The sequence below is a fragment of the Ochotona princeps genome, chromosome 2 (genome assembly GCF_030435755.1).
Source record: "Ochotona princeps isolate mOchPri1 chromosome 2, mOchPri1.hap1, whole genome shotgun sequence".
Taxonomy (NCBI): Eukaryota; Metazoa; Chordata; class Mammalia; order Lagomorpha; family Ochotonidae; genus Ochotona; species Ochotona princeps.
In genome coordinates this window covers 104,442,084-104,469,202 of record NC_080833.1, presented here as the reverse complement: position 1 = coordinate 104,469,202, position 27,119 = coordinate 104,442,084, and the positions used below count along the sequence as shown (strand labels likewise).

General features: G+C 45.4%; 1 protein-coding gene across 1 annotated transcript; it reads right to left on the bottom strand.

The window, feature by feature from the left end:
- Window positions 1-351: 351 nt before the first annotated feature.
- On the bottom strand, window positions 352-27,119 carry LOC101529546 (high affinity immunoglobulin gamma Fc receptor I-like). The gene is made up of 7 exons (XM_058660178.1): window positions 27,034-27,119; window positions 6,389-6,449; window positions 5,996-6,016; window positions 5,048-5,302; window positions 2,836-3,087; window positions 2,117-2,401; window positions 352-1,308 (listed from the first exon to the last, which is right to left on the bottom strand). Exons 2-7 carry the CDS (start codon window positions 6,417-6,419, stop codon window positions 1,022-1,024), a joined length of 1,131 nt encoding a protein of 376 aa, XP_058516161.1. The 5' UTR covers window positions 6,420-6,449; window positions 27,034-27,119; the 3' UTR covers window positions 352-1,021.

The window sequence follows — 27,119 nt, the reverse complement described above, 5'->3', positions numbered from 1 at the left end:
GGCAGACAAGCTACATTTTGTAAAGCAAACCTAGATCCATGCTGTCATATTATATACATATATATGTGTATGTGTATATATAATGATATTTTATACTCCTTTTCTTCTATGCTTTCAGTAAATTCTTATTCACATATTTCAATTTTTACATGAGCTGTTGAACAGTAGCAGAAAAATATTTTGTCTCCAAACTGCAGCCTGGGTAGCAGAGCAGTGTGCCGTCACACTATTAGGCAACCATTGAGAAAACCGTGGGGCAAAGTCAGTCTCTGGTCCTGAGAATGTTCCGGTCCTCCCCAACACTTGTGCCCGCAGTGCCAGCCCGGAGAGCTGGGTCCAGGTATTCAGCTCTGTTCTGTCTGCTCCAGGGCTGGCCTGGGATGCGGGCAGGCCCTCCTGCCTCTGAACTTGGGGAGATTATGTGACACCTCCAATGAAACAAGGCTGATACACCATTTCGCATCCCCAGGGACCCCTTTGTGTCTGCCCAACACCTATGGAAGCATCCCTGTCAGGGACTGAAAGGGAAGAGTTGTGGAATTGCTGCTATCCTGAACACAGAGCTGTGGGGGGTTTTCATCCGCACAGTCCCTGGGAAGTCATCTGGAGGCTCTAGCCCCTCTTTGCTCCCTGACTTAGTCCCCACTGACTTCCAGCTAAGAGGCTCCCTCCCTTTCCTCAGTCTCCTTTACTCTCTTTCACTAGATCCTTCTGTGTCTGAATCTCTTGTACATATGCACACATTCACATTTCTACCCTATTTTCAAAAACACACTCTTTTTAAAGTCATCTAACAGGCTAGCCGTGACTTCCAAGCTATTAAATATTTTTTCAGATTTCATTTCCAAAGCATCCTTGATTACCAAGTTCCCAAATTAGTATCAGTTAAAGTCAGGCTACTTAATTGCTCTGTTTAAGAGTGATAAGCCACAGAACCCTCAGGTCAAGAGACATTCAACTTTTTGGCTTGCATGCACCAGTGCTAACCCAGTGGTCGGGAGGGCCTGGGCGACTGCCGGATCTACGTGTGCTGCCCCTCTGCCCCCTGGGGCTGTGGGTGGCCTCGCTCTTGCAGTTCTTCTTCTAATTCTTGACTCTTCAATTCCTCCTCTAATTGTCTGTAATTTTGAAGGTAGGAAGTTATACTCTTCACGGGACCAGAAGACATAGGGATTTGTAAATTCTGCGTCCTCATTCTTTGTAGTTCTTTACATATCATTGAACAGAGACAGGCGCTGAAGAAAATTAACATTCCAATTGCCAGAAACAAAAGTACATGAAACCAGACGCGAGATAGTGACTGGGGGGCTGAAACAGGAAAAGACAAAGAGAAGAACAGCATTCTGTTAGGACGAGAAGGTGGGCTGGGCCCTGATGTGCCTACTCAGGATGGAGGCCCTGGGCATTTCTGGGACCTAGAGACAGCTGCAGTGGGCTGTGGTGTACAGGGATGGAGCAGGCTTTGTGAATCTTACCTACAGGGGTGCACCCCAGGAGAGTTACTCCCTGGTTTCACAGAAATGCCATCTCTGTGACATTAAACTCAATGAGTTTGAGTTGAAGATTAACCCCTTGTTTGGGTACTCCCATCCCTTGGCATCAGGCAGAGACCCTTGGGCAGGTGGTTAAGTATAGCCCACACAGTTGCATGCTCATAAATACAGCCTTAGTGTTTCAAACCAAAGCCTGCAGGCCAGGGTCTTCATTTTCCTGGACCCAGGACCATCAAGAGACAGAAGACAAAATCCTCCTGGAGAGAGAATTGGTGAGGGAGAGGTAGAATGCAAGGAGCAGAGGAAAGAGAGCAGAGCAGGACAGGGCAGGGTGGAGTGTGGAAAGAACCCGGGAGAGGGGGAACAGAAACTGAAGGAGAGAGAAGGGGGAGGAAGAAAGAGGAGGGAAAAACATTAGGAAAGGAATGGAGGAGACAGGGACCAGAAAGAAGCACAACAGATGCTCTGAGAAGGGCAAAGTCCTGAATCAAGGGTGGGAAGCCTGTGAGCTTTTCTTGGAGAGCATCTCTCCTCCCACCTGCCTGCGCCCTGAAGTCCCCCAGATCCACGGGAGGAGACAGCCTGTCTTCTCCTGAGCTGAGGCTCCCAGGGTCATTACTCACCAAGCACTTGCACCTGCAAGGCGGAGCTGCGCTTCACGACTCTTTTGTCCTCTGTGGCTGCCTCGCACCAGTAGGCACCAGAATCCTCCTGCCCAGCCTTTGGGATCTGGTATTCCAAGGACGCATTCCTGTCCTGCAGGGTCTTGTTGCCCATGAAGAAGGAGAAGACAAGGCTCAAAGCAGGCTGCCCGGGGACCAACTTGGTTTCACAGCTCAGTGTTAGCGGACTCCCCTCCAGGATGGGGAATGGCAGGGATGCCCTCAGCACCGGAACTGGGAACAGCTCTACAGAGACAGTGGGTGGAGACAGAGATAAGTGGGATCCTGGAAGCCACAGCACCCTTGAGAGCCAGGCGGGCAGTAGGTGCAATTTCTAGTGTCTTCCCTGTTTCTGTCTCAATGGATCTTTTGTCAGACCTACATTATTCTCCTAGCTATGTTGAGTGAGTTTCTGTTCCTTGCTGCTACAATAAAATGGATGCAAGGGATCTTGACTGCCCTGATTGACGAGGCCTTGTAATCTACTGGGCAGAGCAAAGACTGGGAGCCAACAGCTCAGTTTTGGTTCCAGCCTAGCCAGTGGTCATGTGTGGCCTTCAGCAGCGTGTTTTTCTGTCCTGGAACTCAATTTCTTCCCTTACTAGGAAATGGGGATTGTAGATGGTTAATGATTGTCCTTCAGGGCCTTACAACTACAACTGCATAAGTACTCACAGTACCTTTTACAGTAACAGATGCTGTAGCTGATGTGTAACGATGCCTTCCCATGGCCGAACAGTAATAAATGCCGTTATGACTCAGGTTGGCTTTTGGAATGGTCAGTTCAGAATCCTGAAAAGAAAACTTAAATATCGTGCCATTTTGATAGAAAAGCAATTTGCGTATCAGTAAATTCTTCCAGCTGTGACATCTCAAGGTCAGTGGCTCCCCTTCAGTGAAGACTCTGCCAGAGACCTGGAGCAGCAGCCAATCTGAAAAACCCAAAATGTAGGAACCATTCCTGAATAATAAACGAAACACTCCGAGGCACCTTCCAACACGTGCATGTCTACATGTTAGCATAGTACAGGTGAAACTCCTGTCCGTTTTCTTTTAGTGCCATTTGTAAGAGGCGAAAGAAAGCAAAAGGTCCAAGAGTTTATTAAAAGAATGGAAAATATATACAATTTACAGGATTGAGCCTAAATGAACTGTAACTTCTCAATTGGCATGAATTTCACAATCATAATTTTAGAGGAAAAATTAGCCAGTCACTTACATTAACTCCAGAAATAGAAAAACCCAAAGAAAAGAAGTCACTGCTAGGGAGAAATGGGCAAGAAGGAAGAACTGGAAATGTTGTGTTTCCTGATTGGGGTGCTGTTGTGAGATGAACACTTCAGCTGTGCTGTGTAAGTTAGTTCCAATTCGAATTTCCACTAAATAAAACAGCAGGAGGTTGGCATTCCTAATGAGTCATCAATATTAACAGTCCTTGGTCTAGGCAGAGGTAAAGAAAACAGCCTCCTCTTTCTCTTGAGCAAGAAAACATTTTTCCCTGAAGAATATTTCAGTCTCCATTACTTGACAAATAAAGCTACATACAGATTTCAGTGCCTGATACCGTTTCATTAGTTTTCTTTTCCTCCTACTGACTAATGTCTCACAGTAATTCCATGCCCAGCGCATTATGAAATGTTCCTAAGACTACATGCACAGAAATGGAAAACTTAGAGGCTTTCTATCAGTCAGGGTTATGGTACAGCTACCATAACCTTCAGAAAGCTCATAAAGAATTTGTATTAACTTTTTAAAAAAAAAGATTTATTTATTATTTTTGTTACAAAGTCAGATATACAGAGAGGAGGAGAGACAGAGAGAAAGAGCTTCCATCCGATGATTCACTCTCCAAGTGAGCGCAATGGCCGGTGCGTGCTGATCTGAAGCCAGGAACCAGGAACCTCTTCCAGGTATTCCACGCGGGTGCAGAGTCCCAAGGCTTTGGGCCGTCCTCGACTGCTTTCCCAGGCCACAGGCAGGGAGCTGGATGGGAAGTGGAGCTTCCGGGATTAGAACCGGTGCCCATATGGGATCCCGGGGCTTTCAAGGCGAAGACTTTAGCCGCTAGGCCACGCCGCCGGGCCCAAACTTAAACTTTTGAAAAACTGGTTTGTAGCATATATTCTGTTCTTTGTGTTACTGTTGATTGCATAAAAAGAAAGTCTGTTTATATCCATAGAGGTGTGTTTTAAATATCTGCTGTATGAGGCTTTAAGACACTCATTGAGAAATAGAATCAAAAGTTAATACAGGGCCCAGCGGCTAAAGTTCTCACCTTGAACTCGCCGGGATCCCATATCGGCGCCGGTTCTAATCCCGGCAGCTCCACTTCCCATCCAGCTCCCTGCTTGTGGCCTGGGAAAGCAGTCGAGGACGGCCCAAAGCCTTGAGACTCTGCACCCGCGTGGGAGACCCGGAAGAGGTTCCTGGTCCCGGCATCGGATCGGCGCGTACCGGCCCGTTGCGGCTCACTTGGGGAGTGAAACATCGGATGGAAGATCTTCTTCTCTGTCTCTCCTCCTCTCTGTATATCCGGCTTTCCAATAATAATAAAATCTTAAAAAAAAAAAAGTTTAAGTTTGTTTGTGGCAGGTGATTGCAGCACCAGGCTTTTGGGATGTGAGGGAGAATTTCCTGTTCACTGTGCATTTGCCTGAATTGCTGCTATTGTCTACAGGAGCACCTTTTGAATAACGATAAAATTGTGGGTCCTGAGGTTTGCTCTAGATGCTCCATTCACATCTGACCCAGTTGAGGCACGTGATATTATGAGTGCATTGGTTTTATTTTACCTGATAGGCACACAGGGTTAATGCGTTCACACCGGCATCCAGCACGGACAAAACGAAGGAAGAGCTTGTAATTCCAGACCCTACCCCATGCCTCTCTTACCTCTGTGCACGCCCAGCTGCACCGGCTCGCTTGGTACAGACAGTCCGGTCTGGCAAGTGTATTCCCCACTGTCACTGGCGTGGGCATTGGTGATGCTGTGGCTGGGGGACGAGGTCTGAAGGGCTGTGCCGTTGAGGAACCACTGGGTGGCGCTGTCGCCAGGCGCACGCGGCCCCTCACACCAGAGGGTCACTGCTTCCTCTTGGAACACATCGACCCACGGTGGGTGCAAGGTGATCACTGCCTTCGTGGGGTCTGCTGGGCGAGAGATCAGAAGCAAAAGCCGACAAGGGGAGCAACAGGAAGGGCGCTGCAGTGCTGGTCTAGTTTGGTGGCCAGCAGGGGAGAGAATGAGCTGTCCGGGTCAGTGGAGAAGCCGGGCAAAGCATGTTGAGCCAGCACTCAGTCTGGGTGCTATGGCTCTGGGGTTTCCGTAGGCTCCCCTACCGTCAGCCAGGACACAGGATTTGGAGGTGGGCCCGTCTGGAGCCGCTTGTCTCAGCCTCCTGTCCTCTGACCTCGTGGGCAGAGCACAGACCTCCACTAGTGTCTGCGTGGAGCCAGTTGAGACTCCTCCCTTGGCTCCTTCAGTACCTGCCTGGCTGGCTCCCAGGGAAAAGCCAGCTTAAGGATTCTTGTAAAAGGAACAACGTGGAAGATGTTGGAAAAGCCAGCAGAGGTGGTTTGTTTGTTTGAGCTGTAGTTTTTTGTTCATTTCTTTTGCACCCCAGCCACTTTTGTGTATATATTCTAGAAGTCACAACTCACTCAGCACATGTTCGCAACTTATGTTAGGAATTAGGGTTTTATCCAACAACATCTGAATATGGGCATTTTTACATCATCTGGGAATCCTTCCCTTTTCTATCCTGATCCTTGTGCTGCAGGCTAAAGGGACCCATAAGGTAGGAAGACAGTGTTGGAGAGGTAGGGTTAGACATCACTCACCCTGTTGCCCACCAACTGGAACTGCCAGAGACCAGAGAACAGATGTCAGCCAGTCAGCAGGAGACGACCAGGAAGGGAGAATTGGGGAGGCAGAATTAATGTCGGATCTGAGATGCCAGCTTTACTCTCTCAGGTTTCTCCCTGTGCTCCTCCTCCAAAATCAGTTGCCAGCAGAACAGGACGACCTCCAGGTGCTCACTGACGCCTTGCTTTGATGTGAGGTTTCCTGGTTTCATGCTGGTTTGGGGTCGTCTTCCTTCTCATCCCTATCCCCACCAGTGACGCCTACAACCACCGTCACAGCCATCTCATAGTTAGGAGTTCAGGCCGAACACACCAAAGGGACAAAAACCTTGGCTCAGCTGAGCCAGCCCCACTCGCAGCCCGACTTACCCCACAGGAGTAGGGCCAGCCAGAGCCACATGTTATCTCCCTGACGCGAGGGTAGTGAACCCTGCAACACAGAAATCAGTAAAGAGCTGTGTTAGGGGCTCTGGGTTCAAGGTTAGAAAAGAGGAAGGAAATAGCCACTTCTGAGCTCATCCACCACGTTCCTTTTCTGGGAAATGCATCCCTAGTTCTTTCAGTATGTCCTCTCAATTTTCACACCTCTTACCTTGTCTCTCCCAGGATGAAGAACTGGCTTTGGGTTATGAAGTCTTAGAATCCAAGGATAAGTCTTAACGTCTTACTGATGTCCTATTTGATTATACTCACTCTCTACCATTTGTGTTTCTTAGGGCCAGAAATGGGCAAAATGTCATTTATTTATGTCAGTTATAAATGTTTTTAGTTGTGTGAGTTATTTGAAAGACAAAAATTTAAAAAGCAAGTACAGAGACAAATCTCCTGTTTGCTAATTTATTTCCATTATGTTGGCCTGGCTGGGGCGCCAAGGCTGAAGCCAGGAACCAGGAACTCCATGCAGGTTCCCACGTGGCGGAGAGTCACTCAAATATCGGAGCCATCACCTGCTACTTTCTAAGGTGTGCATCAACAAGTGTCTGGAAAAGGAGGCAGAACTGGGACTCAAATCCAGGTGTTTTGATATGGGATGCACACATCCCAAGGAAGAGTTTAAATCAGCTGAACACTTGCCTTCTCCACTTTAGTAACTAGTTGAAGGCCTGGATAATGCCCCCAAATCTTGATCATTTGATTCCAGAAGAATCAGCGTCTACCAGGCATGTGAGAAGTTACTCATCTACAGTAGCTCTGCTAAAGGAAATCTGACTGCTGCTTGTGGGAAATGCAGGCAGGATAAATCTCCATGTTGGTGAAAAAAGCAAACACCATCATCCCGAAAGACATTACGAGTCTAGAATGTTCACCTTGGAGAAATCCAAGGAAACTGGGGGTTTAATATAAATGCTTGTATTAGTCCATTTTTGCAACTAAACCAAATCCTGAAGCTGGGTAGCTTCATGAAGCCAGGAGATATATTCAGCTCATGGTTTTGGAGGCTGAAAGTGCAAGACTAGGGGGCTCCATGGGTTCAGCCTCTGTTGAGGGCTCATGGTGCAAAAGGCAGAGACTGCATTGGCAGAGGCTTGTGGACAGTGAGCAATTCAGGGATGCAGCCGTCTCTTATAACTCACTCTCCTGAGAACACACTCAGGGATCCCCAGGAGCAGCCTGAGTCCTTGCAGAGGGGCACTCCTGGTGACTTAAGGACTGTCCTCTAGGCCTTGCTTCTTACGGGCCCCACCCCTCCATGGCACCATGGTGAAGACCACACCTCCAACACAGGAACCTTTGAGACAACAATGTGGCAAACTGCAGCAATACTGCCCAAGAGGAGAACAGCGCATGCCTAAGTATGGACACGTCTCCAAGAGAGAAGATTCAGGTTATGGGTGGGAAGCTCTATATCACCTAAGTGAGTTGGCACCTGAAGCAGTATTATAAAGATAAAAAGAAATTTTAAGGGCCCAGTGTGGTAACCTAGTGGCTAAAGGCTTCACCTTGCATGTGCCAGGATCCCATATGGGCACTGGTTTGTATCCCGGCTGCTTCACTTCCCTTTCAACTCCCTGCTTGTGGCATGGGAAAGCAGTCGAGGACGGCCAAACCTTGGGACCCTGCATCTGGTAGGAGAAACTCCTGGCTTCAGATCAGCTCAGCTCTGGCCATTGCGGCCACTTGGGGAGCGAACCAGTGGATGGAAGAGCTTTCTCTCTGTCTCTCCTTCTCTCTGTAAATCTGCTTTTCCAATAAACATAAACAAATCTTAAGAATAAAGAAATTTTAAGGTATTCTGTTGAGAAGGACAGCAAAACCGAAACTAGGATGACTCCGAGGAGTGCCAGGAGATTTATGTGGCCATCTTTCAGAGCACAAAGAGTGATGATAAGTGTTGCATATTATTATTGGCTCCAACTTCCCAACATTCCCTGAATCGACACTACTTCTTGTTAAATAAAGTCACTAAGAGGTCCTTATTTTGCACCAGGGGCCGGCACACCCAACAAGACCAGAATAGAGTCAGTGATGCTATGGAAGTGAACTCTGAAACAGAACTGCGATCTAAAACAACAGGAGATTCACAGGCAACAATAGAAAACGGTCAACTGAGATAGGGTTTCTGCATAGTAGCTGTAAGTCACCACTTGGGACCCACGCATACCATTCTAGAATGCCTGCTTCCTGAAATGCCCAGCTCATTCACTTTTCATCTAGCTTCCTACTGTTGTGCTCCTGAAGGCAGCACCTGACAGCTCAAGCCCTTGGGTCCAGGTGGCATTCTGGCCTTCTGGCTTTAGGGCACTTGAGGAGTGAGCCAGTGAGTAAAAGGATCTCTCTATGCCTTTCAATTAATATTTTTTTTAAAAAAAGTAAACTTCTCAAGTCTCTTTCTTATTGCTTCATCTTTAAGATTGATTTTTTTTTAAAAATTTTAAAGGCAAAGTTACAGAGAGAAAGACATTTATCTGAAAGCTAGAGCAAGAGGCAGAAAGAGCGCAAGAAAGATCTTTCATCCGTGTTTCACTGCCACAAATGTCAGCAATTCAGTCTGGGTCTCCCAGGCGGCTACAGGGACATAGACACTTGGACCATCATCTTCTGCCTCCCAGGAGGCACATTAAGAGGGAACTGAATCGTAGGCAGAAGTGGTTTTCAAACCTCCATACTCCCATATGGGGTGTGGGCATTCCAAGTCACGGTTTCACAATTGTACCACAACGCCCACCCTGAATTCATCTTTTAATTACATTTTCTTTGAAAGTTTTGAAGCACATTAATAATACATGGACTAATTAAATAAGATCTCTGAATGGCCAGGGGTGCTAGAAATTAGGTTTCTTAGATTCTTTGTAAGATGCCCTTAAGGTTGACCAGAATCCCAGGGGACATAACCACTGAAGGGTCTCTAGGATGGCAACTGGAGGAGTATTTCTTCCTCATTTTCTTAATTCTTGAGGTAACAAGCCTCACAGTGTACTTCCGTGCCTCTCAGTCACTTTGGCAGCTGAACCACTTTTGCATGGTTTTAAACCCCTACTCCTGTCACTCAAAGACACCTGACGTAATGTCTGCTCATTCATTCCATGTGGCCTGTGTTTGATGGGTAGTTAGAAAGTTCAAGAATACTTAAAAAAAAATCAGAGTGTGGTTTTGACATTTATGGCTCTGAGACAACATTCTTGAATCCAACATATGACTATTTTTCCCAATTTCTGGCCAGCATACACATGTTCATCTGTCTACCTAACTCTCCAGCTACATAATTTATTAGTCCATTGAAACATTAATAATGCCTCATTTAAAATGAAAGAATATATATTCAGCTCAGAGATTTGATGGTTGATTAAAAAAAGTCCCACATTGAATGTTATGCATGGAAAACCAAACAACAGAATCCTTAGTCAGTCTTATTATAGTGGCCCTAAAACAGAATACTCACTCCTTCTTAAGGAAAAGTAGCTACTTCCTTGCCCAAGGCTGAGACTCACTGGGAAAGGGTGGTCCCTGGGATCCAACCACAGGGCATCTTCTTTTTTTTTTTTTAACTTTTACCTTTGCCTTTATTTTTTATTAATTAATTAATTAATTATATTGTATAGTTGTTGACAATCTTTACATAGTTAATTATGATTAACAAAAAAAAAAAAGGTTCAGGGGGTATAGGGAAGTGGGTAATACTATTATGTCCATATTGTTTCCATCGTGTATCTGAGGTAAAGGGGGATGTTGAGGGAGAAGCCCCACCTGGTTTCTCGCCCACCCCAAGTCCCGGATGTGGGGCATGCTCTGAGATATTTGCTCAAGTGGTTTTAATAGTTCTCCAGTTATGAGTCACTGCCAGTTTCGCTCGATGAGGTCGTCCACTGATTGATATGGTCCATCATAAAGTCTCCGTTTGCCCCCTATTTCGCTGCCAACATATACCTGATATGAATGATTGACCTGTTCTGTCTTCTGTCTTTTCTTGGTTAGAGTTTTGAGTCCAGCAGTTCGATTGGGGAGATCTCCAAAGAAACTTTGAGGTATTCCCAGACTAGTTTCTTGTATGTTCTAGCAAGCACAGGGCCAGGCACAGTCCATCACCCTGATCAGCTGGTGGTTGCAATTGCTGGGTTGGATCTGTTTTCAGTCCCGAGTTGCACTGGAACCAATGGGTGTTGCAGTCCAGTCTGGTTCGGCCCAGCACACTTGGCCCTTCAACCAGTGGGAACTGCAGCCTAGTCGGGGCGACCCACAATAACCCCCACCAGGCCCGCCCCCACCCTGGCTTGCCAGTCTGTGTAGCAGTAGACCAGTCTGTCCCCCATCCCATTTGGCTCTTGTACTTGTCACTGGGTATTAAAGCTTAGTTCCATCTAACCAACTCAACCATCCAGCCCTCACGGATGTTGTTGAGTGCTTCTCTGTCTAGCCATCCCAGCCCCCATCCTAGTTTTCATGCCCTCCTGTGGGAGTAGTAACCCAAGAGGGGGGAACCCACTATTTCCCTTCCAGGTCTCTCTCAATCCCGGTTGATGCACTCTTCGGGTGGTTCTGTGGTTTGACTTGACAGAATTAGCCCCCAGTGCCAGCTTCTGCCAGCTGATGCTGTGGCTAAGCCCTAACAACCCTCACCCACTCTAATTTATGCTTGTACCAGTAGGAACATCAGCCCAGCCTGGCTTTTCCCTGATCTAGTCCACATGCGGCGCACAGGTGTTGTAGCCCTGCTTAGTCTGGTCTGTCCTCATCCCAGCTCACGCTCTCCAGTGGGAGTAGCTGTCCAGCGAGGGGACCAGCCCCTTAATCCCCCTGCCAGCTCTGCCCCTTCCTTCCTGGATCTCGCGTGTGCTGGTTGGGTGCTGCAGTCAAATCCAGTACAGGCAAACACACCCTGGCATTCCATAATGTGTATTGGTTTTGTCGCGACCAAACCCGGCTCAACCCACACTCTGTTCTGGTGATCGGATTTGCCAGTGGATGACATGAACTGATTCAGCCTGGTCTTCCCCTGACCCATGCTGAATGTGTGCCAATGGGAAACTTTCCATGGCCTATTCTGGGCTGTTTCCTATCATGCTTCTTGCGCTTACCTGCAGGGACTGTGTCCTGCCAGAGGAGTTGCCCAGGCTCCTCCATCAGAACCTCTCCCAATACCAGATTTTGCGCATACCAGGGGGTCCTTGAGCCAACCCTACTCAGTTCACCTCCTGTCCTAGCAGGAACAGTGGCTTTTCCTGGCTGGCTTTCACCCCATTCTGGTTCTTGTTGTTGGATGTTTCAGCCCAGCCATGGCTCGTCCATACCCACATACAGCTCACACATGGCTCAGTAGGGGGTTGAGACCCAGTCTAGTCAGTCCCACATCTACCCTGGTTCTCCATGACACCAGATGGTGTTGGGGTCTGAACTGGCCTGGTGCATCCAATCCCAGCCCACACTAGTGCCTCGGGTAACTACAACTGTTTCCTAGATAGAACGCAGCCCCCATTCCAGCACACGCGCCCCTTGGTGGGAACCTCAACCCAGTTAGGGTGTCCCCTTACCTTCCCAATTGGGCCTGTTCCTAGCCGTAAATCAAGCACCTGTCCGTGGTTGCTCTGAGGACCAGTAGGTGCAAGAGCCTAGCTAGGTATGACCTGTGCTCCATGCTGGTTTCTAGTTTTGCTTGTAGGCTAAGGTTTGCTCAGTCCTGCCCAGTACGTTCCATTCCATTACCAATTTACACATCTTGGAACTACTATGCCCTGCTTGTCCGACCCCCAGATGTGGACCACGTGTTCACCAGCGAGAGCTATGACTCGCCAAGGGAGTTTCCCAAGTTCCTCCACTTGATCCACTCCCAGACCCAGTTCTCATACATGCCAATGGGTTTTAGGCCAGTGCCAGGTGTACTCTGGCCTCCCATTTGGCCTTGTATGAGCTGGTGAATGTTGCAGCCCGGCCCACCCCACACCCTATTCAGGATGCACATTTGGGTGCTGCTGCACAGGGCATCTTCAAAGCAGGGACAGCATCCCTGTTGACTTGGACCTGGATACCAGTGGACGTTATCCTTGTGGTCTTGCTCTTCTATGCATTGGAACATGAAGAGATTCAAGCTATGAACTATAAAGCACGTTACAGATCATCTTGGCTAACACGATCCAAATTTCCCATGTTTGTAGCTGGCCCTTTTCTTCATCTACCTTAACAGATAATCAGAACCACACAGGCAAAGCACGTTTATTCTGGTGACGGCTATATAAGATCCAGTTAGATTCCATTATTAACATTGAAAATTACAAAGCATGCTGTATTTGGAGGTAATGAGAGTAGTTGGAATTTCCAAAAGGATGATGACAATGATTTGTAATCCTTAGACTTGACTTCCTAAGTGGGTCATATATCAGATATAGATGGATGGATATTGTAGTCATTCAGTTTACATGTGATTTTGTATAATCTGGTTTCTATTTTCTCATCTCAGCTGTATATAGAAGGTGATATGAGGAATTGTATGGCTTCATCTTTGTTTTCTTATGTGAGAGAATCTGAATTTTTGTGTCAAGAGAACAGAGTAATAAAATATTTTATAAGAAGCATTGTTCATGGGACTGGCACTGTGGCACATCAGGCTAATCCTCTGCCCTGTGGTGCCAGCACCCCATACGAATGGTGGTTCATGTCCCAACTGCTCCATTTCCAATCGAGCTTTATGTTCACATTCTGGGAAAGCAGTGGAGAATGGGCCAAGTCCCTGGGACCCTGCACCCAGAGACCCAGAAGGAGCTCCTAGATCCTAGTTTTGAATTGGCTCAGCTCTGGCCACTGTGTCTATTTGGGGAGTGAACCAGCAGATGGAAGACCTTCTCTCTGTCTCCCCTTCAGTTTCAGTAAAAATATGCCTTTCAAGTGAAGATAAATACATCTTTAAAAACATAAACAAATAAAATAAATTATTCTTCTATTGTCCATTTCTCTGAACAATGGTGAGTCCACCTTGTAAGGGGCATCATTCTTTATGTCCTAAACACACACACACACACACCACGCACTTAAATAGGTGATCTGGAGCCAGTGTTTGACGAAGTGACACAATATCCCCTGTGGGCACTGGTGTGAGTCCCAGCTGCTCCACAGCTAATCTAGGTTCCTGCTAGTGACCTGGAAAAGCAGTAGAGAATGGTTCAAGTCTTTGCGTCCCTGCATCCACATGGGAAACCTGGATGGGGTTTTGCCATATATAATTTTTCTTCTCATTTTGGAACAATCATGCCTTAAGACACATTTTTTAAAAATTTAATGATTTATATGAAAGGCAGAATTACTGACAGACAGAGAGATCTTTCATATACTGGTTCACTTGCAAAATCACCATAATGGCTGAGCTGGGCCACGCCTAAACCAGGAGGCTGGAATCCTGTTTGGGTCTCCCATAGCAGACAGCTGGATTGGAAGTGCAATCAGAGTTACAGAGAGAGGGACACACAGTGATACAGAGATCTTCCTTCCACTGGCTCACTCTCCAAATGGATTTCCACATGGGTGGCAGGACTACTAGCAGGGAGCTGGAGCAGTGCAGCAGCCCAGATATGAACAGTAGCCCATAGCAGATGAACGCAAAGGATTCTTTGTTAAGATTTATTTTGGGCCAGGCGCGGTAGCGTAGTAGCTAAAGTCTTCTCCTTGAACACGCTGGGATCCCATATGGTCACTGGTTCTAATCCCGACGGTCCTGCTTCCCATCCAGCTCCCTGCTTGTGGCCTGGGAAAGCAGTCATCCTTCACAGAGCTAGCTGGATTGGAAGTGGAGCAGCCAGAACACAAATGGGATGCCAATACTGCAGGTAGAGTATCAACTTGCTAGGCAATGGCGCCCTATACCTCAATAGCATTCCTTTATCAGTGTGTCTTTGGCATATCTGAGGTCTTCTGTGGTTTACCTTCTCATCCTATTGAATATCATTTGCAGAACAGACATTTGTGATTCCCTTTTAAAATTAAACATTTATTTATTTATTTGAAAGACAGAATTCCAGAGAAAAGGAAAGAAAGAAGTTTTCTATTCACTGATTGGCTAACTCTCCATATTTTTACTTGTCATTATGGAACATTTCTTTCAGTGTATTTATTCCTTCTTAGAAATTGTATAAATCTGAACACTCCAGCTCATAAGCCCGAATACCCAAGTTAAGGTTTTGTTAAGACCCCACAGAGTTTTACACTGGGTCTGAAAGGGCTTTTGTCAGAGCTCACAGTCCAGCTCCCACGGCCATAACTGACTAGTCATCCTTCTCTAACAGGTTTATCCTTGGAAGCAGCCACCACTGTTTTGGCTCCGGTTTTTTTCTAAGGTGCCAGGCTGGTGGGGCAGAGAAACAGAAGCTGGCCCTGGTAGTTCCCAGGCAGAAAACCGGAGGGGCAAGAGGAAGGAGCTGAAGGCAGCAGTTAGCTACTGGGGCTGCAGCTGTACCAGCTGCCAAGGTCACCTGGTTTGCTTTAGCTACTTTCCTTTCTCTCTCTCTCTTTTTTTCTCTCTCTCTCTTTCTTTCTAAAGATTTATTTATTTATTTATCTATATATCTATTTATTGGAAAGTCAGACATACAGAGAGGAGGAGAGACAGAGAGGAAGATCTTCCATCCACTGATTCACTCCCTAAATGGCTGCAGTGGCTTAAGCTGATCTGAAGCCAGGAGCCTGGAGCCTCTTTTGGTCTCCCATGTGGGTGCAAAGTCCTAAAGCTTTAGGCTGTCCTTGACTGCTTTCCCAGGCCACAAGCAGGGAGCTGGATGGGAACCAGGGCTGCTGGAACACAAACCGGAGCCCATTTGGGATCCTGGAGTGTGCAAAGTGAGGATTTTAGCCGGTAGGCTACCATGTGGTGCCCCAGTTGCTTCTTTAGTTTCGAGACAGACTCATTCATTTTTTACAGGAAGCAATCTTGTCATTTTCCCTCTCTGGTGCTTCTAAGTATCACTCAAAACTAAACATCCAGCTCCAGGTGCTTAATTTTCTTGCCAGCTTTTTAAATTGCATACACAGAAATACCAGTGTAAGGTATCTGGTCTTGGCCATTTTAAGGTTGAAAATATTTATAACCCCTTCTATTGGAAGAGGTACTTGCAGGAAAACAGACAAAGATGCCTGCAAGCTTGAGCGCCACAGGTGTTGCACCTGAATTTGGAATGTTGGCAGGTGAGCAGGTGTTCCAGGAAGTTTAGTTTTGGATGTCTCTCTCTTTTTTTAAGATTGTCTATTTTTATTGGAAAGTCAGATTTACACAGAGGAGGAGAGACAGAAAGACCTTCCATCCTTTGATTCACTCTTCAAGTGGCTTTGGCTGATCTGAAGCCAGGACCTTCTTCCAGGTCCCAAGGCTTTGGACTGACCTCTACTGCTTTCCCAGGACACAAGCAAGGAGCCGGAGTGGAGCAGCAGGGATATGAAAAGGCGCCCACATGTGATCCCGGCACATGCAAGATGAGGACTTCAGCCACTAGGCTATGATGCCAGTTGCCAGGCTGATACCTGGTTTCTTATTTTGGCACAGGGAGAGATATAGTCTAACACTTTGAATGTGGCAGATTAAGAGTGCCATTTTGAGCTGTGTCTCAGTTTCTTTTCCTGGCTGTGTAGTGACTCGGGGACTCACAGTCCTGGTGACCAGCCCTGTGCATGCTTCCTAGCTGTGCCAGCTTACACTTATGGTTAGGGGAGCCCCACCGCAGTTAATCTGAGATACTGCCTTGAAAGCTTCCGGTCACCTGGATGTGCTAGGAATGCAGCGGGAGGGAGCAGAACATTCTTTAGCTGATAAACTAAACTGGCAAACAGGAACCCTCATTCAGGTCTCACATTTTTTGTCTCCTTGAGCCAGATTTTAAGACTTTGCTCAAAGGTCAGAATGTTTCGCTTCCCCAGTGCCGTTTTAACAGAAGGGATAACCTGGTATTAGTTCATGATAAGCTAGGTCCACAGTGGCTGTAATCTTAGGATAAAGATGAACTAGAAATGAAATTCCCCTTGGGCAATACACCGTCAGCTCAGTGTATCTTTCACATCTTTGACTTGGTTAATCATGTCTCTTGGCCAGGAGTGGCTCTAGATGCCTGCAGGAATGCCTTTCCTCTAGGTCTCAAATTATTCCAGGCATGTTTTTCTAAACAGGTGTTCCAAGATAATAACAAATGCAAACAAACTAGGGTATCGCTGAAAACCAGCAGACACATCTGAAAATAAAGGCTCACCCCTCCTAGAGATATTAGAGTTCTAGAAAAGACTGTAATATAATGATGCCTCCATGGCTTGTGAAGAAAAAAACATGAAAAAATTTTAAATGGCCACTAAGAGATTTTCTTTAGCTTTAAATAAACATTCAGGATCACAAGACTCTCAAAGGCGACGCTTGGCTCTGGTCTGATCAGAAAGACATAGCAGAAGAGCTAAGCTTGCCAGCAGATAACATCAGCCGTGACTCCTCTGTGGGAATATTCCAGGCAGCAGTTAATGGAACAATCCATACAGTCTTTAGGCCATTTTGTCTTGTTTCTCCAGCCCACAGCCGCCCTGCTTGGCACCCTCTGCCCTTGGTGACAGCTGAAGTGAATGTGTAGGCTACATGGCTTAGAAACCCCCACAGAAGTCATCATCATCTGGTCATCAGTGTCCTTGCAACGTGCATGTAAGTTACAGGCATTTCTGCGGTCAAAAGCTCAACATGTGGCTCCTCGCCAGGTGTTTGTGCAATTGTCATCACATACAGTGTCGCTTAGTACCATGACTAATGTTTCGTCCTTTGAAGGGCTCAGAAATACGGAACTAAGATGTTAGTTATAAGTTAAATCACCATGCCAAAAGGGGGGAAGAATCCTAGAAACAAATTGGAAGCTATAGCAAATGGCAGAATAGATTTAGAGAGATCACACAGAAATTTTGAAAAAATAATAACTGAAGTTATGAACTCAGTAGAAGAGTTTATCAGAAAGCAGTCACAGCTGAGGGAAGAATGAGAGAAGTGAGAGCTGGGGAGGAAGGAGAAAAAACAGAGTGTACAGTTAAGAAGAAAAGGAAGATTAAACACTCAAATGCAATTAAAAATATAATTGTTTTGCTGTGAGTGTCTGAAGTCAAAGAAAGCTCAGCTATGATGGTCATTAATTCCCCCCCCAAAAAACAACCGGAAACCCAAGTGAGGAAGACCCTTACTTACAAGAGTGATGGATGGTGGTTGGCTGGTTTTGTAATCTAAATCAGAGCCAAGGCACGTTGTTAAATAGTACGTGGGCAAACAGGCACAATTGGTTTGTGGCTAAAACAGCAGGGAGTGTTCCCTGGTATTGTGCATTAGGTTTACATTGGCCCTCCCCTGCAGATTCTACAGATGTTTTACCCTGGAAAGTGCCAGGCCTCACCCAGAAGCCACATGCAGCGGAGTGGAGAGCGCCTTCTCTTTGGGAAAGACAGTATTATGAGTCTTTCCAACTGTAGACAGAGAAGGTCTATCTAATTTTAAATTACAAGCTCCTAAGCAGAAGAGAGAAAATAGAAAATAAAGGCAGTATTTGAAGAGATGATATTTGAGAGTTTTTCAGACCGTTTGACACCAGCCAAGAGTCTAAAAGATAAACCAAACAAGATAAAGGAAGATCTGTACTTATAGCCATCACAGTAAAACTTCAGAAAATTAAAGGCAGTATAAAAATAATAAAGGCACCAGAAAGAGACTGCATCACAGAGCTGCAGGCAGACAACTGACTGAATATTGAAAACCAAAGTTGAAATGCACCTGTCTTCCACAGGCTAAAAGAAAAGAACTGCCTTCAGTATTTCTAAACTTACTGAGAATAATCGTTAATAATTAAAATAGTAAAAAAGATACTTTTAGAGGAAATGAGCAGAAACAGTTCTTTACTAGAAAACCAACACAAAAGGAAATTTTAAGTAATTTTTCTTAGGAAAATGATTCCATATGGAAATATGTGAATAAATCCAAATTAACATATAACTATAAAGCTATGTGACTAATGCACTCTGGAGATTACGAAAGCTTACAACTGTATTAAATGACAATAGTCAATTTATAGAGTAAAAGTAACTAGAATAAAAGTATTCCCAGTTCTTTTTATTGTCTAAGATGAGGACAGAAGTATTCATTATCACTAAGCTCAATAACTTAAGGATTAAATTATTAATGTTTAAAGTCACTACAAAAAAGAGACAAAATAGAAGTGGTAAAAGTACAGAAAGAAAAACAAGCAAAGCATATAAGTGCATCACACAATATTACAATAGTTAAAACAGAACTAATTCCAAACAAGCAAAAGAAATAGCAACATGGAAAAAGTAAAATAGAAAAAAATAATGACGATGGACTTAAAATTAATATACATCAACAACCACATTAAATATAAGTGGAACAAACAATCAAGGAAAAATTAATGTTGCTAGACTGGGTTTAAAAATTAACTACATATGGGCCCGGTGGCCTTGGCCTAGCGGCTAAAGTCCTCGCCTTGAAAGCCCCGGGATCCCATATGGGCGCCGGTTCTAATCCCGGCAGCTCCACTTCCCATCCAGCTTCCTGCTTGTGGCCTGGGAAGGCAGTCGAGGACGGCCCAATGCATTGGGACTCTGCACCCGCGTGGGAGACCCGGAGGAGGTTCCTGGTTCCCGGCTTTGGATCGGCGCACATCGGCCCGTTGCGGCTCACTTGGGGAGTGAATCATCGCACGGAGGATCTTCCTCTCTGTCTCTCCTCCTCTCTGCGTATATCTGGCTGTAATAAAATGAATAAATCTTTTTTAAAAAAATCAGTCAAATCAAGTCAATCAATAAATATTTTAAAAAAAAATTAACTACATATGGGCCCGGTGGCATTGCCTAGCGGCTAAAGTCCTCACCTTGAATGTGCCAGGAACCCATAGGGGAACCGGTTCTAATTCCGGCAGCTCCACTTCCCATCTAGCTCCCTGCTTGTGGCCTGGGAAAGCAGTCGAGGATGACCCAAAGCCTTGGGACGCTGTACCTGTACCCGTGTGGGAGACCTGGAAGAAGTTCCTGGCTCCTGGCTTCGGATCGGCATAGCACCAGCTGTTGCAGTCACTTGGGGAGTGAATCATCTTTAAAAAAATTAGCTAAATACAATTTTCAGAAGTCATGCCTAGTACCAGTTACACCAGAAGGCAAAAGAAAGATTAGAAGCAAAAGAAGCAATTGAATTGAATTGAAAGCATGAGACATGGGTCCGGTGGCTAAAGTCCTCACCTTGCATGCTCCAGGATCCCACATGCGCAGTGGTTCTAATCCCAGTGGCACTGCTTCCCTTCCAGCTCCCTGCTTGTGGCCTGGGAAAGCAGTCGAGGATGGCCCAAAGCCTTGGGATCCTGCACCTGTGTGGGAGACCTAGAAAAGGCTCCAGGCTTCTGGCTTTGGATTGGTGCAGCTCAGGCCATTGCGCTCACTTATGGAGTGAATCAGTTGATGGAAGATCTTCCTCTCTGTCTCTCCTCTTCTCTGTATACCTGCCTTTCCAGTGAAAATAAAAATAAAAATAAATATTTTTTAAAAATTAGACATAATCGACACCAGGAAGAATATGTCTTTAGAATATATTTTTGTATAGATCTTTTGCTAGCTATTCTTTCCTAAAATCTTTTATGCTAATTTGCTGTCATGGATAACAATATATAAATTAATTTCCATAAACCATTTGGTTATTCAAAGAGCTTTGATATTTTCTTCTTTGTTATTCAACTAAGATAAAAAGAAAAAAAACTAGTAAATCTTCTAAAGGATTTTATAGGTTCAAAATTCTAGTATGTGCTTTTTATCATGTGATAATTTAGGATGCTTCTCATGTGTCATGCTGCCTTGTGGCTTAAATTTCCCTGTGCAGTTTCCAAACTGTAACTGCCCAGTGGCAAATAACCCAGGAGAACACGGCCTCTGCCACAGGAATGGATGATGGTGCAAACACTTGGTCTTCCCTTGCCCATTTTCTGCACTCTTGTTATATCCTTTGATAGTGTATCAAGTTTATATACACAGGGTCTTTGCATGCATTTAATTTTTTTTCACAAGAACAAATGTATCATTTACTTCCATTTTCCCACAAAATGTTGAGGTACTATCAAGTGTGATTTCTCTGTTGCCAATTGCCTTCCTTGGACCAGAACAGTCTCCCACCACCCCTGAAACTTTAACCACTGGCCTCTCCTCCCTCTTGACTTTGCCTCCTCAGAACACCAAGACCCTGCATCATAATGTCCTTGGCCTTTATGCTTTGCTGTCCCCTTAATCCCTGTGTTCCCTATGCAAACACAGAAGAAGCAGGGCTCTTCCTGCCGCGCCCTCAGCCTTCCAGAGCCAGCAGATGTGGACACAGCAGGTGGAGATGAGATGGACATCGTCTCTGCTTTGCAGTGGCCACGTTTGAGAAGAGTGACCACTGGCCCACCCGTCACAGAGGTCAGCTGTGCTGTGTGATCAGCAATGGGGACCACCTGGCTTCCCACTGGCCGGTATCTCCCAGTGCTCCTTCTGCACTTCCGCTTCTCTCCCATTCTGGGCAGCTGTCACTCTCCATTTACTGAGCCCTCCTGAGTCAGAAGTTCTGAATGTCCTCTCTTCCCTGTGAAGCTACTTGCAGTTGTCTGCTAGACCATAGAAGAGGGAACCACTAAATAGTAAACACTAGAAATGAAAAGATAAATCCCTCAAGTTACCCTTCAGACCTCATTGTGACCATTTGTGAGTTTGTGTGGAAAGAGCTAGAGAGAAATCTCAGTGGCTGAATTACTCAACTTTGTGATCTGGTGTCAACATGGGAGGACCAAGAGAAGTTTAAGGACTGGTAACCTAAAGGAGAAGGTAAGGCTTCAGGTTTCTCATTTTGTGACCTCTTCCCCAATCTAATTTGCAAAGACAGTAGCATAGAGAAGTTGTGTTACATATGCTAGGACACTGTGCTTGTGGTGGACAGTGTCGCAGTGTCAGGAGGTTATACAAGAGTGTGGCAAGGATGGGGTTTCTAGTGCTTCAGGGCAGAGGAGCACGGCAGCACCACTTCCCACTGGCAAGAGGCCTGTTTGTTGCACCTGATACAATATGTCAATCCTTCTGCAGATACAAAGCGTCAATCTTTCTATGACCCTCACCTCAACCCAGAGGCCAGGCTGCCAAGTCAGTGTGTATACAAACTTCCAATCGTGCGTCCTCCAAACACTGTCCAGTTCATTTTTCTTGCAGCATGGCACAATTGCCTTTGCAATAAAGACATTAATAAAGATCGTAAATCAGGTTACTATGATAGAGAAAAAGAAGAAAAAACAGTCTCATATGATCAAGCTTGGATAAATAGTGTGGGAATTACATGTTTGCTACTGAAACACCAGGGTCAGGCATCTTCCTTTAAGAATGAACCTCCTGACTCATCTAATAGTTCAGTGTTGTTTTTTCCTCTACCTGCCAAGAACTCTGTATATCAGATTTCTATTCATTCTTGGATGTGATGACTGCACCATTCCTGGGAATATCAAGCAGGATCTGGAATTGATCCTGGAGCAAGCAGGATCCCAGGCTTACCAACAGCTATCAAGTCTCAGCTGAAAAATCCAAAATTGTCCCAGTGTGGAAGCGTCTGATCACTGGTACACCTGTTGAACGTTGGCCACTAAAACATCCTGTTAGTCTGGGTCCCAGAATGTTTGCTTGAGAAACTTCCTGGAGGGGCCATTTGTTGGCCTTCTGCACAGCCATCAGGGAACTGACTGGGGAACACTGGAGAATAAGAGGCCACGTGTGCTGGCACCGGACTTGTTTTGTCCTCACTTCCTAATGCACAGGACCTGCCGGAGACCGGAGCATCGCGAATATGTACATATGATCAGAGATGGAAGGGTGTGTGTTGGAGGTGGCAGTGATTCTGTAGAAAGTACAATCACTTTTTTAAAGATTTATGTATATTCGAAAAGCAGAGTAAGGAGAGACAGAGACAAAGGCTTCCCAAATGGCCACAATAAGCCCAGGAGAAGTCAGGAGCCTGGAACTCCATCCAGATTTCAATTTCCCTGGGATATTGGAAAAGAAAGCTCTCCAAAATTTGTACTTCGTCACTAAATCAGTATTTTACTATTTCAACCATTAATACTTCTTTAAAATAATCCACTCTTTAGGTAGCCAAGAGTTTAAAGCATACCATTTTAGGAAGTTGGGCTTTCTAAGCAATTTAAAATTGAGCATAGCTTATTGATCTTTTTACGTATCCCTCCAAATGCTTTATCCATCTTATAGAGCAGACACAGTGTTGTTATGATCTCAGGGCTGATCTTTAGTCTTTCAGAGTCAACCACTACAAAGGACAACTCATTATCTCTCTTACTGTATCCTTTTATTTCCTCTTTATGCTAATTTTGCTTATTCCCTGGGATTAGAGTTTTACTTAAAGTACAAACTAAGTTACTTCAGCAAGGCAACCATTTGATATTGGTCATCGAAGATTTAAAATCAGAAACAAGCCATCTGGACAAATTTCTGATGTTTTCCATAGAAAGGTGGTAAGCAGATGAAACACCCTTTCTCAGCATTAGCCAACAGGACAAGAAGCATCTTTGGCAACAAGTCTTAGTACAACCTCCTTCAACTCTTCCCCCTGCCTCCGAAGTGGAGGCGGTGACAGTGGCTGGACTCTCACCTCTGTGCAGCCTCTGCTTCCAGTCCCGGGCTGTGCATCTCTTGTCACCTATTTCCATTCATGCATGTTTGTTATTCTGCCCTCAAAGCTGCACAAGGGGCCATGGTGACTGAGACCCCAGGACAAGGCTAACTGATTTGTTTATATCTGGTGTCCAAAACAATCAGGAACCTTGCATTGCTCAGGATACAACAAGCCTTCAGGAATCCATCTCGTAAAGCATCCAGTGTTTTGTAATGGGTTGCAGTGATCTTGAAGGTTAGTACCTCAAATCCGTGTTAACTTTCATTTAGTTCCCTGAAGATTGCCTAGAACGCCCCCAAAGCCTTAAGATCTCTGATAAGCCTTGGCTGAACTACACTGCACTAACAGAGAAATGAGGCTCCCAGATGGAGGGTTGCCAAGGGGAGGGGCAGGTGCCCTGGTTGAAAAAGAGGGTCACAAGGGATAAAAGAACCCGTGTGGAGCTAGCGGAAGCACCTTGGGTCCTGTGCCCCGACACTGTGAGGCTGACTTGTTGGCATCCATAGCCATGAGGCTTCCAGGAAGGATTGTGCAATGAGTACCAAAAGGCACCTTGCCTGGAATTTATATTTTTTTAATAAACAGAAATGAATTACAGGGTATCAGAACTGTTTATCTTGTTTTGTTTTCTATCTGTTTATATCTAGGAAGCTCCTGGGAAAGAGTCAAGTGAAGACTAATGTGGGTGCACCTGTATGACAGGGAATATTAGACTTTCTCCAAAACTTTTTTCGGCTAAGAACAAGTTAGTCTAAGTTTTTTTTTTTTTTTAATTAAACCAATTTTTAAATCAGTGACATTATCTCCTGATAATAATAGTTATTTATTCATGTTGAAAAGTTCCCTTCTTCGGGCCTAATGGATCTCACATTTTATTTAGAAAATGTATTTTAAGTCCCTGAAGGTGATTCTGTGTTCGAATCATCAGAGTTGCTTTGTTTTAATGTATTTGGGAATGTCTGTAGTTGTTGAAAATAAGTTGTAGTGTGGTAGTGATTTCTTATTTTTTATAGCAATATCATCCTACCAAGAAATAGACTTAGGAAAAAATGAAAATGACAGATTTCTTATGTGAGAATACACATGGGACGGACCCATCAAGTATGAGGGAAAATTCACAAATGGTTGACTTCAAGATGGCATCATAGTGAAATTATTTGATTTTAAAGATGAAAAACATCCTCATATTCTCCAGGCAACACCACAAAGAAAGGTACAAAAACAGGTACAACGCCAACACCCAAGGAAAAGCAGCAGTAGGGGTTTGTAACCAAGGCACTTTTGGAAAGAAAGCATATGTAAGGATATTACATCCAACCCACCTCTTTCCAAAGTTCAAGGTAAAAGGGCTCAGGTGGTCCTGTGAGGTGACACTTCTCTACATGGGCCTCAAAAGCAAGGCTCAACCATACCCCACCCAGTTCTTGACCAAGAGCCCCACCAACCATGGGAGGGCAGGCAAACGTGAGAGAAGCTATCATGAGGGTAGTTCTCACTGATGTCCTACAGGAAGCTCCTTAGTCATATGGCAGGCTTCTAGCAGGCAGCTTCTCACCTGTCCCCTGGTTACAGAAAATCATGGGAACATCAAACCTGTCCCTCTTCCTCAGGGTGTGACTCCAGACTCTAACCGCTTGGCTGAAACACGACACAGGCTCCTTCGTGACAGGCCAACGCCACACGTGTGTGGACTCATCAGCCGGTACTTCCGCTTTGGTGTCTGCTGTGGGATGATGGGTGTGAGGAGCTGACAGCATGCTCATCTTGTTTACACCACGTGTACAAGCAGTAAACTGCCTCAGTACATTACTGCTCCTCACTGACCAAGTCTACGTGTGCAAGGGTGACAAGCCCACTTGGCACTGCTGCTCAGGGACTGCTTGACTAGGGAACACATTTGGTGCTGAATGTGGGATCAGATATCTCCATGGTGTTTCAGCAGCTAAAAGTTTGTTAAAATTGAGTCGATGGCCTGTGGAAACCAAGGACAATTGCACAGCTGCACTTCCTGCTGTGAGGTGGCTCCGTTTGGGTCCCCAGCCTGCCTCCTTGCTGCTCCAGTTGACCTCTAAGGTTGGCCACACTTCCTGCATGACCTGGGCTCTCAGTCAAGAACAGGTGACCTCCTCGCAGCTGATGTTGCAACACCTCAAGTGCCTGTATTAACCTCCTTGATCTGTGTTCCTGTAAAACCCAGTGAAGTCAACAGGCAGAGTTCAGATACAACTGGTGAGGAAGAGAACACAAACAAACAAAAAAATTAAGTCATGACTGTGGCCTCTGAGCCACTTGGCACGTGGCTATGACATGTGTGATGCAATGGAAGAGTTAATGCTTAAAGTATAGATGCCTTTAACATCTCAGAAGCAATTCTTTTATTCAGGCTACTGCCATTTATAAAAAAAAAAAGTACTAATGAGGCAAATTCTCTTATCATTTGCCATCCTGCAGTGTGAAGTTTCACTCTACAAATAATCACTCACTACTTGGGAAGCCAGTTTTCCTTCTCAATAGCTCTGACTGCAGAGTTCTCAGGCCTGCTGGAGTTCTCAGACCTGCTGGCAGGTGTGACTGATAAACCTCAGCATAATTCAGTAGCTTGTCCGCCAAGCAAAGTTCTTGAGACTATATTGATGCGTTCAATATCTAATCCTTTGGTGGACAAATTAGAAAGACAAACCAAAAAGTGAGTCTCTTACACTGTAAAGGACTCTATTTCTCACACCACCATATGACAGACTTGTAACTCTTGTCATGGTTTGGTCCGTTTGCATGAAACTAATGATGAAATAAAGAAGTGTCTCCACTGGGAAAACAGAGTCCATCAAAATGAAAATCAAATTCTGCAAACAAACCCTCTCTATCTTAAAAAAAACCGACTCTGGTTTTAACCTCTCTTAGACCCTTCAGAAGCTGTTCATTTTATGACTTGTGCGGATTTGGTTTCCCACAGCCCATTCCACAGGTGGAGCCTGGGACCCTGTTCTGCTGCACTTCCAACGCTCCTAAAGTTTCAAGGACTCCCATGTGAATGGGGAAGCTACAGGACTTAGAACCAGTAAGATCAGAGTGAACGCACAGAAAGCTCTGGCTTCCACTTGCATGATATTTATCCATCCTTCCTGTTTCCCTTTCCCCCCTTTCTAAACAGTTTTACCTGGAAGTAAAAGAATAATCGTCAAAACAAAAGAGAACAGAATTTTGAATTCAATTTACTGGAATACCACATACTTTCTATCTTGTAATACAAAGATACAGGCTGGGAGAAAATTGACTACAAAGAGGTGGCCAAATGGTAAATAATGCTTCAAATTATATCTAAGTAATGAACCATTGCTAGTGGCAGTTTTAAACAGGGAGCTTATCTCATACTTTTGGATGTGTGTGTGTAAACTGTTGCTTGTATTTATTTAGTGGTTTGACACATCTGGATTTTAAAGTTACACTAAATTTCATCTCACAATTCCACCGTCTGGAATGTATGCCACTCAAATAAAAATCGAAGGGTAGTTTTGTTTTAGGGTAGACGGTAATCCTATTTCCAATAGTCTCCACACATCCAGGAAAAATGAGACTGTAAGTAAAAATAGGTTCCCTGACCGGTGAATCAAACCCGGGCCCCAGCGGTGAGAACGCCAAATCCTAACGACTAGACCACCACGGAGGAACAGTAATGACGCTGTCCCCCTTTCCCTCAGTGTAAATGACTGTGCAATGGGACCCCTGAAATTTCCGCCAATCTGTCCCTACTGGAGATATCCGATCTCTTCCATGTTCCCTCTAAACTGCGCGCACCCCACGCCCCCAATGAGTGTCCCTGCTCCCATAGTGGCGCCTGCGAGGCCGGCAGGGCCCACAAGCCCGGAGCAGATGGGCTTCTCCGGGCTGCACTCACCGCGGATCCGGAGCTGCGCCGCGGCGGTCGTCGGAGCGCGGACCTGCTGGCCGGGAGGTGGCGGACGTCGGGGAGGCGCCCAGGGA